General features: G+C 36.8%; 1 protein-coding gene across 2 annotated transcripts in view; it reads right to left on the bottom strand.

The window, feature by feature from the left end:
• Positions 1-1,359: 1,359 nt before the first annotated feature.
• The window catches only part of wasla (WASP like actin nucleation promoting factor a), a 28,425-nt gene continuing 13,028 nt past the window's right edge, over positions 1,360-16,756 (bottom strand). For both annotated transcript variants that reach the window (XM_053484147.1, XM_053484156.1), the window contains 6 exons: positions 16,529-16,709; positions 16,145-16,187; positions 14,749-14,902; positions 10,959-11,497; positions 9,195-9,303; positions 1,360-2,493 (listed from right to left, as the gene is read on the bottom strand). In XM_053484147.1, the coding sequence (XP_053340122.1) occupies positions 2,432-2,493; positions 9,195-9,303; positions 10,959-11,497; positions 14,749-14,902; positions 16,145-16,187; positions 16,529-16,709 (1,088 nt within the window). In that variant the 3' untranslated portion in view covers positions 1,360-2,431. The remainder of the gene's footprint in view (positions 2,494-9,194; positions 9,304-10,958; positions 11,498-14,748; positions 14,903-16,144; positions 16,188-16,528; positions 16,710-16,756) is intronic.

Below are 16,756 nucleotides of genomic sequence, written 5' to 3'. Positions count from 1 at the left end.
TAAAAATGTACACTTGTATTGGTGATTAATTCTGTACTGAAATATACTTAATATTCATAGCCTGTTAAAGTAACATTATATGTACGCTTAAAGTTAACATATAATTACACAAACATGAAAAAAGCATTCTACACTAACCGCAAGATCCCACTAGTTGCATTTATGGGCATTCCGAAAAATTTGAGAAAGATGCGGAAACTTTTGTTTGCGCATGTGAGCGTATGTAGGACGGATTCATAGGTAGGATACATTTATTGAACACTGGCTGAAGTTTTTTTTATTGTTATTGCTGCTGATTGGCCAAACAGAGTCATGTGATTATTGTTGAGTAAGAATAGCGTTTCTTTTTCACAAATCTACTTTAGTAAAAGTAAAAAGTAAGGTGCAGTAAAACTACTCATAGAAGTAATTTTTTTTCACAAAGTTACTCAAGTAAATGTAACGGAGTAAATGTAACTCGTTACTACCCACCTCTAACTGTAAGGAAAAGATAAAATATTAAAATATTAAAAGATAAAATATTTTAAAATATAGAAAGGGAGGGTTTTCTCTCACCCCGGAGTGTAATTAAAATGATCAATTTATTGTACATCAGTAAGTTTTGTGCAGTTTTGTAAGGATTTCAGTATTTCTTCAGCATCTGAAAGATTAGAAATTTCCAAGAACATTGATTAATACTGGATTTACATTAGCATTTATATTGACTATGTCATAAAATATATTTTATAATAATGCAAGGTATTTTTCTGATTTAGCGACTAATTCTTTTGATACTTAATTCATTTGAAATAACTTAGTTTTTGCATCTGAGAAAAGGCTTTAAAATAAGAAGGTATGGCACTGTAATGCACTTAATTCATCTCATTCAACTTTAAGCTATTCCTTGTATTGTGAATGTTTATTTTTAATTCAATGCTGTATGCATTTAAAAAATAAAAGTAGATTTTTCTAAAAAGAAAACCAATTAATATTTGTTCCTTTTATATATTTTACATTGCTGTTTAATTAAGCAAAATTACGTTTTATCGGATTACTTGATTAAATTTTGGCTAGAATACTCGATTACTAAAATATTCAATAGCTACAGCCCTAAATTATACAGTAGTATCCCGCCTTAAGTCAGAGTTAGAGTTCTTGTGACTTGTACCTAGCCTTTGACCCATTTATCTATAATTCGAAAGTTAACTATGACATAAAACTTGTAAATGGCCTGTGCAAAATTTGCTCTGTCAATGTTACATAAAACTACTACACCAACAAAACCCACCCCTGGACTCTTGGACCACCTAATGGAGTAGTGTTTCTAGACAAACTATATTTGCAGGTAAGTGACTTGACAACATCACAAACACAAATGACTGAGAAAATGAACCAATATTACCATTTATTTAAGTATACAATTTAGTGTTTTCATTCCACATTCCAACCCATTTGTAAGGTTTAATGTCAGTTTTATAGTTTTAATGCAGCACAATCCTTAAAGGATAGCAAAATTCAGACAAATACTGTTAAAACAGCATTAATTGCTACACAAAAATCCTTAGTATTGACCTTGCATGTGTTTGTCATGCATTTTAAAAAGCATGGGCTTTTTAAAAGCTTAGAGTAAATGGTTCGAGTTACTGAACTCTTTGCGTAGTGCTCTTTTATGATATGACTAACAAAAAATAAAAACCTGTTACTTGGGATGTTGAGCATATTCTTGAAGCAAAATCCATTCACAACTTTGTCAGTTTCAATCTACAGCATTATCTTTTTCAATAACACCATGAAGTGAGAAACTAAACAAATACAAAATCGTATTGTGTTGCGTGCAGTGTTCAGTGAAATCTTTGCCTGGTACTAAAAACCACAGGAAATAATCTGTGAATATGCAGCACAATGTGGCGCTGTAGTGACTTTCATCTCGACATCCGTGCAAAACATAACTGTAGTTTATCAGCTGAGTGTATATTTACATACAGTTACAGTATCGGTGGCTGGGTGGAGGGGTTAAATATTCTGATAGAAGAACCTCTTACCAAAACAGAGTGCTAAACTAGGACTTGTATAAGAAAAACAAAAGTACAGAAAAGCAGGGTATGAAAATAGCGTTTTCAGTCGTTAATCAACAATTAACAAGAACATAGAGGATCCTGTCCATCTCCCTTTCCTCGTTAATGAGGGAACAGAAACATTCAACTCAACAAGTCAAGAAAACCCTTCCTGGTATCACTTCACATGGTTATTCCAGGATATTACTTTACAGAGGATACATGATAATACTTTACAGATTATATGAGGTATTGCACAAATTATTAAAAAAAAAAAAAGGCAACAAAAATATACAGCGATTTGAAAGAACATGTACAGAGTTTGAGTACATTTTGGAAAGGTGAGAATTTAGTGTCAATTATTCTATTGGGTGGGAGTTATTATAAGGAAACGAGGTCTAGTCTTCCCATTCATCATCGTCCTCAAAGTCTTCTTCCTCATCATCATCCTCGTCTTCATCTGTGAAATGAAAAAACAGTGTAAATTATTTAATATCTTATAATTACTTTTGTAAAGGCACATTTTTGGGAAGTAACAAAAGGAAAATGAAGTATAATTGAAGCTAAAGTCATAATGAAAAAATATTGATTATCCTAACACGTCTCTGTAATCTCACCTTAAAAAGGCAAATTAAAACTTGTCTGTTTTTTTTATAAATATTGTTAATATTTTTACACACTAGAGGTACTGTTTTAAAAGCCACAGTTGCAATGTGCAGGTATCCAGGTGTTCCAAATAAAGTGTGTGTAAAAGCTATATAGCTTAACCAGGCAAACGTCTCACATCTACAGTATAATAAGATTACTATCCTAATCTTAAATTTATGTACAATAATCTAGAATACTATTTACTGATACCTAGCATAATCTACAACCAGTGTACCTATTGTAATCTAAAGCCCAAAAAGACAATATCTATCGACAATATCTATCTATCTATCTATATATATGGAATGCATATACTTTATATAAAAATATATACCTTTAGTGAGGAAAGCTTAAATTAGAATTCATGTACCTTTACCTAGCAATGAGAACCTACATATGCCTCCATACACTGCCTAGCCCAAATGAAGGTCGCAAACTCATCACAAACAGATATTTCTTAGGACACATTCGTTTTCGATTACTGTATGCATTCACCGGGGGATTGTTGAAAGAGCGTTAGGCAACGTCATGACATTTACTTCTGTCCAGAGTTGCGGTTTTGCAAATTTATTGGCTGAGATCATGGACAGATGACGAGAGAGTTGAATTAAAGACTTTTATGGGATTAAGGTCAGGACTTTGTGGTTGCCAAGTCATGTGTGACAATAATTCTTCATTCTCTCGGAACCACTCTTTTATAATTTCAGCTCAATAATTTTGGCATTGCTGTGCATCAGGGAAGAAGAAATGCATTTAAGTGATAACCTGGTCATACACTACATTCAGGCCATCAGACGACTTATTTTTATTGCCATATAACGTTGCTGAGTCTAGACCTGATCAGCTGAAGCAACCGCAGATCATAACACTGCCTCCAGAGACTTGTAGGTCGCCACCATGCATGATGGGTGCATCACTTCATGTGCTTCTCTTCTCACCCTCAAGTATGTATCGCTGGATTTATCAGACTACATGACCTTTTTTCACCATTGCTCAGAAGTCCAACCCATAATCCCTATCAAAGTGAAGCATTTAGCATCACTTACAAGTGGTTGTTTTATGGCTACATTAATCCCAATCCTGTGATTTCTCACCATATTTTGTGAACATGCTTTTAATTAGACTATTATTGAAAAATGGCATTTAAGTGAATTCTGAAGTTTTCTCAGGAAGTTGACAGTTAAGTGCTATCCCTACAGTTTTAAAGAGTTATACTAGGGGTCGGCAACCATACACACTCAAACAGCCATTTAAACTCGTTTCCCACAGAAAAAAAAGCACCAGGAGCCACAAAACCCCTTTTCACGTCTAAAATGTCAAATGAAGATAACACTTGCATATATACTCAGCAAAAAAAGAAACGTCCTCTGACTTTCAACTGTTTTTACTTTCAGTAAACTTAGTGTTCATACAAATATTTACACATTAAGAGAGTCAACACCATAAGACATAAACTTAAAATGTTTCACAATGGGTCCCTGAATGAAGGGAGGCTCAAAATCAAAAGTAAAAGCCACCAGCTGCTTGAAGTACTGCAGTGCATCTCCTCCTCATGGACTGCCTATTGCGGACAGTCTGAGCACTGATGGAGGGATTGTGTGTTCCTGGTGTGACTCGGGCAGTTGTTGTGGCCGTCCTGTACCTGTCACGCAAGTGTGATATTCGGATGTACCGATCCTGTGCAGGTGTTGTTACACGTGGTCTTCCACTGCAAGGATGATCAGCTGTCCTTCCTGTCTCCCTGTAGCGCTGTCTTAGGCTTCTCACAGTGCGGACATGGCGATTTATTGCCCTAGCCACATCAGCAGTCCTCATGCCTCCCTGTAGCATGCCTAATGCACGTTTACGCAGATGAGCAGGGACCCTGGGCATCTTTCTTTGGATTTTTTTCACAGTCGGTAGACAAGTCTCTAAAGTGTCCTGCGTTTTTAGAACTGTGACCTTAAATGCCTCTTTCTGTAAGCTGTTAAGGTCTTAACGACCATTCCACAGGTGCATGTTAATTAATCGATTATGGTTAATTGAACATGCATGGAAAACATTGTTTAAACCCTTTACAATAAAGATCTGTAAAGTTATTTGGATTTTTACAACATTATTGTTGAAATACAAAGTCCTGAAAAAAAGACGTTTCTTTTTTTGCTGAGTATATATAGTTTGTTGCATGTATAAAATCTATAAACTGCTAGAGATAAAACAGAATTTTTATTCTGGATGCAACAAAAACATTTTAAACTCCGAAAAAGACACTGGGATGAACTTAATTTTTTCAATAAAATACTCTATTGTGTACTCCAAATGTCTATTTGTGTTCTCCATGTACAGTGGAACCTCGGATTACGAGCATAATTAGTACCGGAAGCTGGCTCGTATACCAAAACACTCGTAAACCAAAACAAATTTTTAGAAGATATAATGGAAACTTAAATTATTCGTTCCACAGCCCCAAAAAATAAATACATTAAAATAATTAATACAAAACATAAGGTAAAAATAAAAAAATTAACCTGCACTTTACCTTTAAAAAAAGTAAAAATAAATCTGACGGAGCGCATACTAACAATCACTGCTGTAATGTAAAGCAAACAAATGAACCGCCCTTTAATTTGAATTTACCAGGAATTTCTACTCCTGTACCATAGAGAGCATCCTGACAGGAAACATCACGACCTGGTTTGGAAACAGCACCATGCAGGACAGACGAGCTCTACAGAGGGTGGTGCGATCAGCTGAGCGCATCATCCGCACCGACCTCCCTGACCTGCACTCGATCTAAAGCAAGCGGTGCTGGACCAAAGCCAGGAGGCTCGTGAAGGACCTCAGCCATCTCAACAATGGGCTGTTTTCTCTGTTGCGGTCTGGGAAGCGATTCCACTCCAACACAGAGAGACTAAGGAGGAGCTTCTTCCCGCAGGCAATAAGGTCTCTCAATCACACCACCATACAAGAGTAATATCTTTTAAACTCCCAACATTGACTGTACAATCATGGACAATCATGGACATACACACTTGCACTATATATTTATACATGTGGACCATTGCACAAGACACTTTAGTAAGTCACTTTTTATGCATATTTGCACAACCACTGTCACTTTAAAATTTTTATATATATACTTTTTCTTTCTTCTATATTTCTATATTTTGTGATAATTTTATTATGCCCTTATTTGTACAGTTCATTTTACTGGTTAAATTTATTTTTCTTTAGTATTTCTTTTTATTCATATTTATTCCTCACATTTAAGTTTAAATTTTTTTAAGGTCACTGGCGGTCGTATAAGTTTACTGCATATCGTACTGTGTATAACTGTGTACGTGACAAAATTTTAATTTTAATTTGAAAAGAATAGCGACAGAGCAGAGGTTCTGTATAGAGCAGAGTGTGTGCACGCGCGTAATTTTACACTGTGCCGGTTCACACACACTCCCTTGCCTTAATGCAGTGGAGCGCCCCACTGAACGGGAGGGAATTAGAGAAAAATAATAGGAAAGTACCTATTCTAATTCATGCCTTTCTTTATTGACAATAAACATCGGACACTCAAAACTAAACAATCACACGCAAAGAAATGGATCATTAATACAAGTAAATTTAAATAACATCAGAGAAAAAGTGGAACCATAGTACAACAATAAACGGGTTAACGTCGGCATGTTAATTGCAGAGGAACAATATACAAAAAAACATTTGGTATAATATATGTCGTTTCATTTATTCCAATGTGTATGCTGATGTTTCTGAATTTTTGTTAAAAATTTATATTTTATCAGGCAGTACTAGTCTGGCATTTCTAGTTTCCAGTGTGGCAACAAAATTGCTTTTTGATCCTTCAGGCGCTGAACAGAAGGGAAGATCAATATTGTTTTACGCTTTTTGTTGGTGTGCGGCATTTTGCGATGATCCCCAAATCATTTGTTGCGCCGTAGAGAATAATCGGAATAATCGAAATTACCGCGGACACAAACAGGTGTTATGCGCTAAAATGCCCCCCTGCCACGGATTGCCCCCTACATAATCTCTATCAATTATTATATTAGGACATACATTCAAAGGTTTATTACTATCAAAAATATTATTACTATTATAATTAACCCTAGGCACATGACAGCCGTCGAGACGATTAATACAAATCCCCCAAAATGATTATTTTATGGCACATTTATTTTGCAGGGGTTTGTCAATGTACAAATAAATTATTTATCACAAATTACACTAAATAAATATTGTTTGTGGTGAAAAATTACAGGAAACGATTTTTATTATAAAATAAGCAATATAAAAATATACATGTTGTATATGAAAAAAATATATAATTTATATTTCCGAAAGGAAAACATGATGAAGCCTAAGTTGCGCTTGGATTCATGGTGGGGATGGTGGGGCAGAGGAGAGACCTCTGTGTGTTTTGTGTCTTAAACCGCTGGCAGCAGACAGCATAAGACAAAGTAGGAATACACTTATCGACAACACACCCCAGTCACGTTAATAAGCCACTCAACTTCTTTGAAAGAAAGCTCTAGATAAGTAACAAAGTAAACCTGTTATAACAATTGCACGTGTATTTTATCTGTTTTGAACTTGGTGTTATTTGATCTTATTGGTTTAGAAATTGATTTTTTAATAAATAGTAAATTTTGCCGTTTTGGTTATCATTTTGTTGACAAGTGGGGCTTGAAAATTCGCCCAGCCCCTTAAGTGGGGAATGACAGAAAATGTTTGAGAACCACTGCCTTAATGTGTGTGCGTGACGAAAGAGCGTGTGTGAACCGGCGCAATGTCAAATTACGCGCACATACAAACACACGCGCACGTACACACACACGCACACAGAGTAATGGGCTGAGGAAGAAAATTGATTTTTAACCTTTGTATTGAGACTTTCCTTTGCTTTACTCGCGCTCATGTGTGTTATGGGAAACAGTATATTCTTAAAGTATGTTGTTTAATTATATGCATGTTGATTATACCAGTAAGAGCAAGCACTGAGACTGAAATACCCACAATTCCGCAGCGCAAGAGAGAAAAACCGTTGGCTAAGTTGTAATCACGTGGCGCTCTGCGTCAAAACAAGAAGCGCATGCGTGATACATGATACTCGGTGCTTGTAAACCAAGACAATGCTTGTTTTACAAGTCGAAATTTATTAAAAATCTTGGCTCGTCTTGCGGAACACTCGTAAACCGTGTTACTCGTAATCCGAGGTTCTAGTATATATTTGAAATAAAAAGCTGAACTTAAATGATCCACCAGCAGCAAACCAACCATGCAGTCTGCTTCTGTGTGCCGTCATCCTTTTATCACGCGTACTGGAACATGCAGTCAGCTGTCAACCTGAATGAAACCAGGGCTCGTAAAGCGCTATAAACGTGCGCCTGAGGGCGTCGCACATCGGCGGTTGTGAAGCATATTTTGAAATTAAACACATTTCATTTTAATGTTACAAGAACACCATTATAAAAAAATTTATAATTTCATTAAAAAAAAAAAAATTATTAAATACTAATTATTTATTTCCCAAAACCGCATCAGAGGGATGAAAGAGCCACATCCGCAGGTTGTGGAAGTTGAGGCGCAGTTTGCAGACCCTTGTGTTAGAGAGTTCTCAATCCAATCCCTTTAAGCTCAGTTTTTATCTTTCTTGATGAAGGCCAACAATTTGATCCTTCCGAAACACTAAAAAACAACCATGGTGTCTTCTGACATGGCTACAAGCTACTTACTGTATCATTCAAAGTTAAAATAACTGTTGCCAGCGGAAACACAATAATCACAGCAATATTCATCCAATCAAACACTAAAGTATTTCTTTATTTAAATCCAAACAGTCACTTTAGTTGGCAAGTGGTGTACGAACAAGATTTAGTATTAGACACTTGTCTAAAACACGGGGCTCAACTTCAACTTATCAACACTAAAAAGGCAAGTAATACAAAACTTTGTGCCTTCGCTGTCCTCAAATGAAAACTGATGATCCACATTTTACTTACCAGTTACATTAAAATAAAAAGGCCAACAACAATAACAGCAGCACAAAATCACACACCATGAAACCTGACCTGATTGGTACTCACATGAGGTTATGATTTTTTTTTTGTTTTTTTTGGAGACTATAGGCACTTCAGCAACTTGCTCTAGATAAGAGCATCATCCAAATGCACTAACTTTATATTTAAATAAAACATTTATACATTTTATTGTACCAGTTTATTTTTTTGATCCTAATGTTTTTTGCATTACATGATCTGAAAGATTATATATACTTACAACTAAAGTTTTTACAAAACTTTATCGCCTCATTTAAATATTTAAATATCTTTTTTTGTAATATTAAATATTTAAGCAGAATATATAAAAATTTTTATATTCTTTTAGTCAGCTTGCTTGTGACTCACAATTCCTTCAAGGTACAGTATTCTCTTAAATGCCCCTAATGCTGTATTCTTAGAAAGCTCATGACACAAGTGAAAATCCAGTTAAGGGGCTTTAGACCTAATAATCAGCTCCTACCTGAGGAATGGATGGCTTTGCTCCTCTTCTGCATCACCTCCATTAGTGCTCCCACGATGCCTGATGCAGGAGCAGGTGTGGGTGGGCCTGAGTCCGAACTGTCCGATACCTTCACAGTAAAAGTGAAATTATTCATTAGCCAGTTAGCTACAAGGAACTGAAAAAAAAAAACTGTCAGCAGCATTACATTTCTTTTTTTATTCTATTTCTAGGTTTAAAAAAGAAGAAAAAAAAAACTATATTGCAAACTGAAAAAAATTACTAAATTTCCACAAGTGCAAATACTGCCAACCATAAAAACATGGCATTTAGGGATTTTATACAACAAAAACCCTGATGTTTTTCCCCCCACAAACAAGCCAAGAAACAGTAAGAAAACATTGAGACCCTTAATAATAAGCAGTTTCTCAATTTTTCACCAAATTAGACACCACAGGCCCATCCACATATAATTTTCACTGGCTTACACCATTAAGACTCTTGATTTTACGTATTCTTTCCCCTTCATTTATTTGTCTCTCTACAGCTGAATTTTATTTGTGGTTAGTCTGAGTACTGCTTTAGCTAAAATAGCAAAAAAGCATAGTTTTCGGATTTCTCCCATGTCACTAGAACAATGAGTGGAAAAATCATAAATACTACAGTTACACCACTGATGTTGGCCATCTGTACTTATTAGGTGCTCCGATTAAGGTTTTTGGGCTGATCAACGATCACGGAAATCAAAAACTGCCAATTCTGATCGCTGATCACAGGTGTTGTGGGTATTTTTTGGATCTTCTTTTGAAAGAATTTTATTTATTGTGCATGTGCAGTATTGCTTATTTATTCACTATTTAAAGCAGTAAAAAAATAACTTTTCTAAACAAATGTACAAATTTCAAAAATGTACAAATATTATTAGAAGAAAATAAACACAGACGTGGTATTTGGCAAAGCAATCATGTCAATCACTACTCTCTAGTAAGCAGTGAGGACAGGCATTTCTTTATAAATTTTAGAATTTCTAAGTTTTTAAGAGACAGTCTATTCCTCTTATCATCCAGAATGTGTGCAGCCGTGCTGAATAGTCACTCGCTGTCAGCCCACATGCATGGAGTCGTAAAGTAAACACGCGCTGCCTTGGCCAGAGATGGGAGCCTCTCTTTATTTCTCTCATTATTTTTGTAATAATGGTTTTAGCCTTTTTGCTCTCTGCAGAGCAAGGCTCAAGCTTTTTAAAGGCTTCTGCTATAGGTGGTTGATTCAGCTGCTGCCTTTGCGGATAATTTTTAATACTCAAATTATTAACGCTGCGTTTTTTTCTTAACTGGCAAATAAGGTTCATAGTATTAAAGCTTCAGGCAGACTTCCCCCACATGGTTTTGCTTTAGGAAAAAAAAAAAAAACCTTGTATATCGCAAGGCTGCCCACTCATGTATTTTGAAATCACAATAATATTGGTTTGTGTGATCAGCCAGTTAAGAGACAACTAATCAGTAAAAATTAGGTGATTATTGTCCGCTTCTGACCAGAAGCAGATGAATCGAAGCACCCTTAGCATCAATAAATAGCTAGTTAGATTTGTTGGTAAATATTTTAAATGATCCATGCAATATATGTGACATGTCTGGAATCCTAGATTTAAATTTTGGTTTTCACCCTTTTTAAATCTAAATTTAAGAGATTTTCTATGACAAACCCAAAGTTGAGTAAATTTTACTCTTGTTATCATGGTGGTATATTGTGTGGTATAAACTCTGAATGAAAGGAAGTGCTGCTGACCGTTTTGAGCTGAATGCCCTGGCGGATCTGGTCGAGTAGGGCGTCACGGCCCGTGTTGGTGGATGCTGGGCGCTGACTGTTATTGTGGTCCACCTTTCTCAGCTGGGTGCCCTCTCTGATCTGCTCCAGCAGGGCTGACTTACCCCCCGTGGGTACGGGCACTGACTCCACGCCTCCATCCACTTCGGGTGGAGGTGGGGGTCCAGGAGGAGGAGGTGGAGGAGGTGGCGGAGCTCCTCCCGCAGCTGGTGGTGGGGGTGGAGGAGGTGGAGGGTGAGACTGAGGAGCCTGGGGAGGCAGGCTGGCATGAGCAGGAGGAGGAGGTGGTGGATGGCCCCTGCTTGGAGGTGGAGGAGGAGGTGCTCCAAAGCCTTGACGGGAAGGTGGAGGAGGTGGAGGAGCAGATGTTGGAGCTCTGGAAGGAGGTGGGGGAGGTGGTGCTCCTCGTCCCCGGGCAGGGGGTGGAGGAGGAGGCGGCCCAGAGTTGTGAGGAGGGGGTGGGGGAGGAGGACCGCCACGTGACGGAGGAGGTGGAGGCGCTAAACAAGAAAAGAATGATAATAATAATGATAATAAATAATAAAAAAAAGAATCGTTATTGGTAAAAATACCAATTGGTTGCTGTTGAGTTTTATTTAGCTTCGCTACTTGATCTTCCCAATGTCTTGCCATGACTTCCATGGTTCCCTATAATTAACATTTCTTAATGACATTTCAGACAGTGGACACTAAAGTGTAAGTCGGAACGCTTTGATGTCTTTAAATCATTCCTTGCTTTGTAGACATCAATTCGCATCACTTCATTAACAGTCGACTGCCTAAAAGAGCCCTTTCTCAAATGCAAAGTATCAGCTAATGATTCCCAATGACAATTCTTGATCTGAGTAATAGGTCCTAACAAATAAATAAGGACTGATGTGTTAAGTTCAGAGACTTTACAATTTAAAGGGTGTCTAAACGTTAATGTTAAAATGCAAACTAAATGTCCAACATTCGCAGTACAAGTGTTTAACAGTTTGCTGCGGAAAGTGTCTTTATGTTCATCACCACAAAAAAAAAAAAAAACGATCCAAAACACACATGATTTTGCCAGGGTATGAATACTTTTTCATACATCTATAATAAGACTTTGTTGGTTTTACTGTATATACTGCCATTATATTCATGCCATTGTTGTTCAGTAAACTTAAAAAGCTGCCCACATACTTGTACTGTGATGCCTTCCTTGTTCTTACGGCACACTGCCCTTATCTCACGCTCGTTACTCATTGAGTTTGTCTTAAACTATAACTGTGTGTCAATTTTTTCCAAATAGTTTGAACTAGATACACACTGGACTGTGAAACAGTAGATTTTATTTAGATGTCTGCTAAACTGCTACATCAATGATCGATGAGTTATTATTAGATCTCACGCACCCACACACACACAAAGCACGCGCACCCAAAGCCGTCAGTAGTTCATCCATTAAATACTGTATGTGAGGAGGTCTTAAAGGGCCCATGACATTAAAGCAGGCATTTTCAAAGTTACAAAACATTTAGTTTAATATATAATCCTTTTAGATTTAACCAGTTACCTCGTTGGGAGACTTAAAGGCAAATACTTTCTTTCCATCATTCTTTCCATCGGTCATTCATCAATCATTCTTTCCATCCAAATGGGATAAATAATATTTTAGTTAGTTCATGGGATCTTTAAGTACGGTTTTGAAAGACAAATAAACAAACCCAGCCAAAACACTGCACCAACAATCATTTCAAACATCTAATGCATGCACAACTACTGTCAGAGTTCCTGTTAAAAAAGGAAAAAAGAAAAAAAAAAAAGTTGGCCACACATACCATTCCACTTGGGGGGTCCTAAAGACAAAATCACACAGACGTAGAAAATATACAACTTTGCTTAAATAGTGGCTTGATTGTTTTATTTCAAGTAACGGTACAGAATGTGGAGGGCTTTCAGAGGAATTCGTCCACCAGTTTTTCTCTGAACTGTTATTGTGCCTAATTCTCAGAGCACAACAGGGAAAAGATGTTTTCAACAGTAAATGGTTTATAAACTGGTAACCTAAATGCTCAGTAACTTAAGACGTTAAAATTTAACTTTCACATGTTTACACATTAAAACAGGTAACACATTGATTCCTCACACACAGAAGATCGGAATCCAAATTCATAGACATTTCATCTAGTTTGTAATGTGTGCAAAGGAGACCAGCGCAGACTGACAGTCAGCTAGCCATGGCAACACACTGATTTTACTGAAACTCATGAGCTGTCTGCAAATATTGTCCTTGTTATTGCCAATTTATACATTAAGTTAACAAGACAAGTGCATTCCATGACTCCTGATCTTTAGTACAAAAACACCGGTACATTATTTTTTCGCATGTCCCCAGAGTGTCTGTGTTTGTTGTGTAAAATTCCATTTATAGGAACATTTTGTTACACTGAGACTGTTCCTGAATTTACTACAGGCTGTCAGTCAGTCAGTCTGTGCAATGCACGACAACATGTAATAGCTGTAGCTTTCTAAGGAACAAGTTTTATTGCTGGCGCAAAAATAAACAAAATGTTTAACCATGTTGCATATGATGCACTGTGAGTTTTCTTTGTTTTCTTTATACACTTGTATAAAAGCAATTTTACTCTTACAGTAATGCTGTTTTACTAAACATCTGCAGTATTTAATTCAATGCAACAGCACCTTTGCACATAAATACTGTTTAAATATTTGGACCATTATATTCCACTTTCGTCTAATTTCTCTTAAATAAATAAAATAAAATCTGTATGACGACTGGCAATGCCAAAGTGCCCCAGGTGTGAACAAGTGTATGAACTTAAACCACAGTGTATGAACTTGAACCACATCCTGTATGTATTCCTGCATCACCTCCAGTGTACCTGCAATTTGGATCTGCATTTAACCCATACAGAAAGTGGGTGAGCACATGACCATCACACCCATACGTAACCGTTGCCTGTTGCAACAAAGTTGGAAGAACAATTTCTTTGTCACTGTAACTAAAAGCTTCTGAGCACAAAGCCAGGTCCATAAATACATGGTGTGCCAGAGCTGGTGCAGCAAGCGGTCTGTGCAGATGCCTGACGATCTAGCAACCTCACTAAACACCTTCGTAAAATGCTGACTGTACCACAGGCCTCCTTGACCAACATCAGACGCTTTTGTCAGTAATGCTCTCATGGCAGATTGGGAATTCATAAGAGCTAAATTACAAAAATTGCAAAGTCTTCCCATATGACTGGCTATAACAACAAAGAGAGATCCATAAACTCTGCTGTTTTACTAGACAAGATCTGTCAAGGACAAATTGGGATGTCATGGTCAGGTGTCCACAAACTTTTGAGCATAAAAAGTCGACATTTACCTTGGCCAGTAGAGAGAGAGTTACACAATCACAAATATAGATTTACATTTACAAAAATATGAGAAAGGGGATCAAGTTTAGATTTATCTAAGCAAACCCAAAACACTCAAACAAACGTTAAACTCAAGTTACAAAACAATCATTAAGTCATAAAATCCTAATCAAACAGTTAGCCAGATAGATAGGCCTTGCTCAGAAATCACTTCCTGAAGTTATAACGCTTCAGGAACTGATCGACTTACATTCCAGTAAAAAATAAATAAAGAGCTTCCATGATGAAATCTGTATTACTTGACACCTTCTCAAACAAACGGTTTATTAATATGTTCAGTAGTTAATGCATCTTTGGGTTTTATTGCAGATCTGTTAACGATCTGTGCGATAAGAAATGCTCACCTTGTCTCTTCAGTTCGTTCTTTACGGCCTCCACGCCTCCTTTCTTCTCGATGAATTCATAAATCACCTTTGACGTTTTCTTGTCTTTGAGCTGTGCTTCTGAGATGCCGCACATGTCAAACAGGTTCTTCAGCTCTGGGTCGAGGTTATTCAGCTGAAACGTAGCCGCAAGGGATCAATTTTAGAAATTACAAGAGTACACAATTAACTGTTCTCATTAATGAAAAGCATCCTGTATGTAAACATTTATCAATAAATAATCAATTAAATCCTTATTGGTGTCAATTCTTAGAGTACATGTGCTTTTCTTTAAGAAATACTGTACACTAAGCATTTAAAAAAATAAAGCTTGTGTAACCAGATATAGGTTAAATTAATTAAACCCCAAACTTTTGATTATATAGCGCTAGTGGGCGAATTAATTATGTTGTTTTGCTGACTGGGACAGACATTTAGTCCAATTCTGACACCTTGTGGTAACAGGACATCCCATCATACGCACATGTGCAAAAATCAAATGTAATACAGTCACAGTGATAATCTGTGCATTTTGTTCTCCTTGTTAGATATAGATGTACAACACTTGCTCTATATTTAGACTAGGCTTGAGCATAAATTTTCCATATTAACTACAATACAGGGACAGAAATATGTATGTACGAAGAGAAAAGAAGAATATTGCTGGACACACATACTCATTCAAGGGTTTTTCTTTATTTTTCCTGCTTTCTACATTTTAAAACACTACTGAAGACGCCACAACTGTGAGATAACCCCTATGGAATTAAAGAAAACAAAACAAAATATGAAATCATATTTTAGGTTCTTTAAAATTGCCACTGTTTATCTTAATGAGAGTTTTGCACACTACTGGCAGCCAATAAGTCCTCAACATATCCAGATCTTGAAGACTGTTGGAAAATAATTCTGGGTGAGAACCTCATGAAACTGGTTACGTGAATGCCAAGAGTGTGGCTAGAGAGAAGACGGCTATTTTGAAAAATCTAAAATATGAAAAATTTTGCTTTGTGTAGATTTTTGGCCTATTATATAATTATATTTTAATCTCATTTTACTAAATTATTATTTTCTATCATTATTTTATAGATTTGATTCTCCAGTACATTGTCTACAATGTTGACTGGGGATGTGTGTGATATGATGCATAAGTATAATGCGGAGATATAAACTTTAAGACGCCACATGCTGTGTGGGATGGGAGTGTGTGCGTGTAACAGAATTAGAGCAGAGTCTGTGTGAACACAAGGCCATTCACACTCTGACATGCCACTGCCACACAGGTCGGCATTGTGTGATAAAGAAGAGTCACTTCACTATGCATGCATGTGTGAGGGTGAGCATTAGTGACAGAGCAAAGCCTTGTTGTGGTACTTACATCGAAGCCAGTGTTCGGGTCCCAGCCTACATGGCCGATGTGCCTGTTAAGAGACATGACAGAGTCTGGGTTAAAACACAAGTGTACCGCAAGATAAACCAATGCAGACAGAAAGGATTTCTCCCATCCCTCCAATATTTATCCTACAAATTCCTTACTGTACATTATGAACACGGATTAAAAAGCAGCACATGCTCCGTTACGTGCATTATCCACAAATAAAAAAAATATATACTCCAGCACAGAAAACCTGAACAGATACCTTCATCATTTCACTGTATATCATACTGTGTATGGTTGTGTATGTGACAAAGAGAACTTTTAATTGGAAGGTGACCGGGATACTGGTCCACTGGAAAAGAACAACAACAAAAAAAGACTTACTGGAAATTGCTGGGAGTCCCGATGTCAGCCTTTGTCAGTTTCTTCCTCTTGCCTTTCACCTTCTTTTCTTTCTTGTTAAGGCTACTGTGCACCATGTTGTTCATGTGGGAATTGTTGTGGAAGCTCACATTGTTAATTTCTGGGTTCTTGATGTCCACTGTCGCCATTGGCAACGCGGGCCCTGGACACAGCACATTAAACAATGACAGTCAGCTAAAACATCATTTA

The sequence above is a fragment of the Clarias gariepinus genome, chromosome 2 (genome assembly GCF_024256425.1).
Source record: "Clarias gariepinus isolate MV-2021 ecotype Netherlands chromosome 2, CGAR_prim_01v2, whole genome shotgun sequence".
Taxonomy (NCBI): Eukaryota; Metazoa; Chordata; class Actinopteri; order Siluriformes; family Clariidae; genus Clarias; species Clarias gariepinus.
The sequence above is the reverse complement of the archived record's forward strand: the minus strand, read 5'-3'. Positions and strand labels throughout refer to the sequence as shown.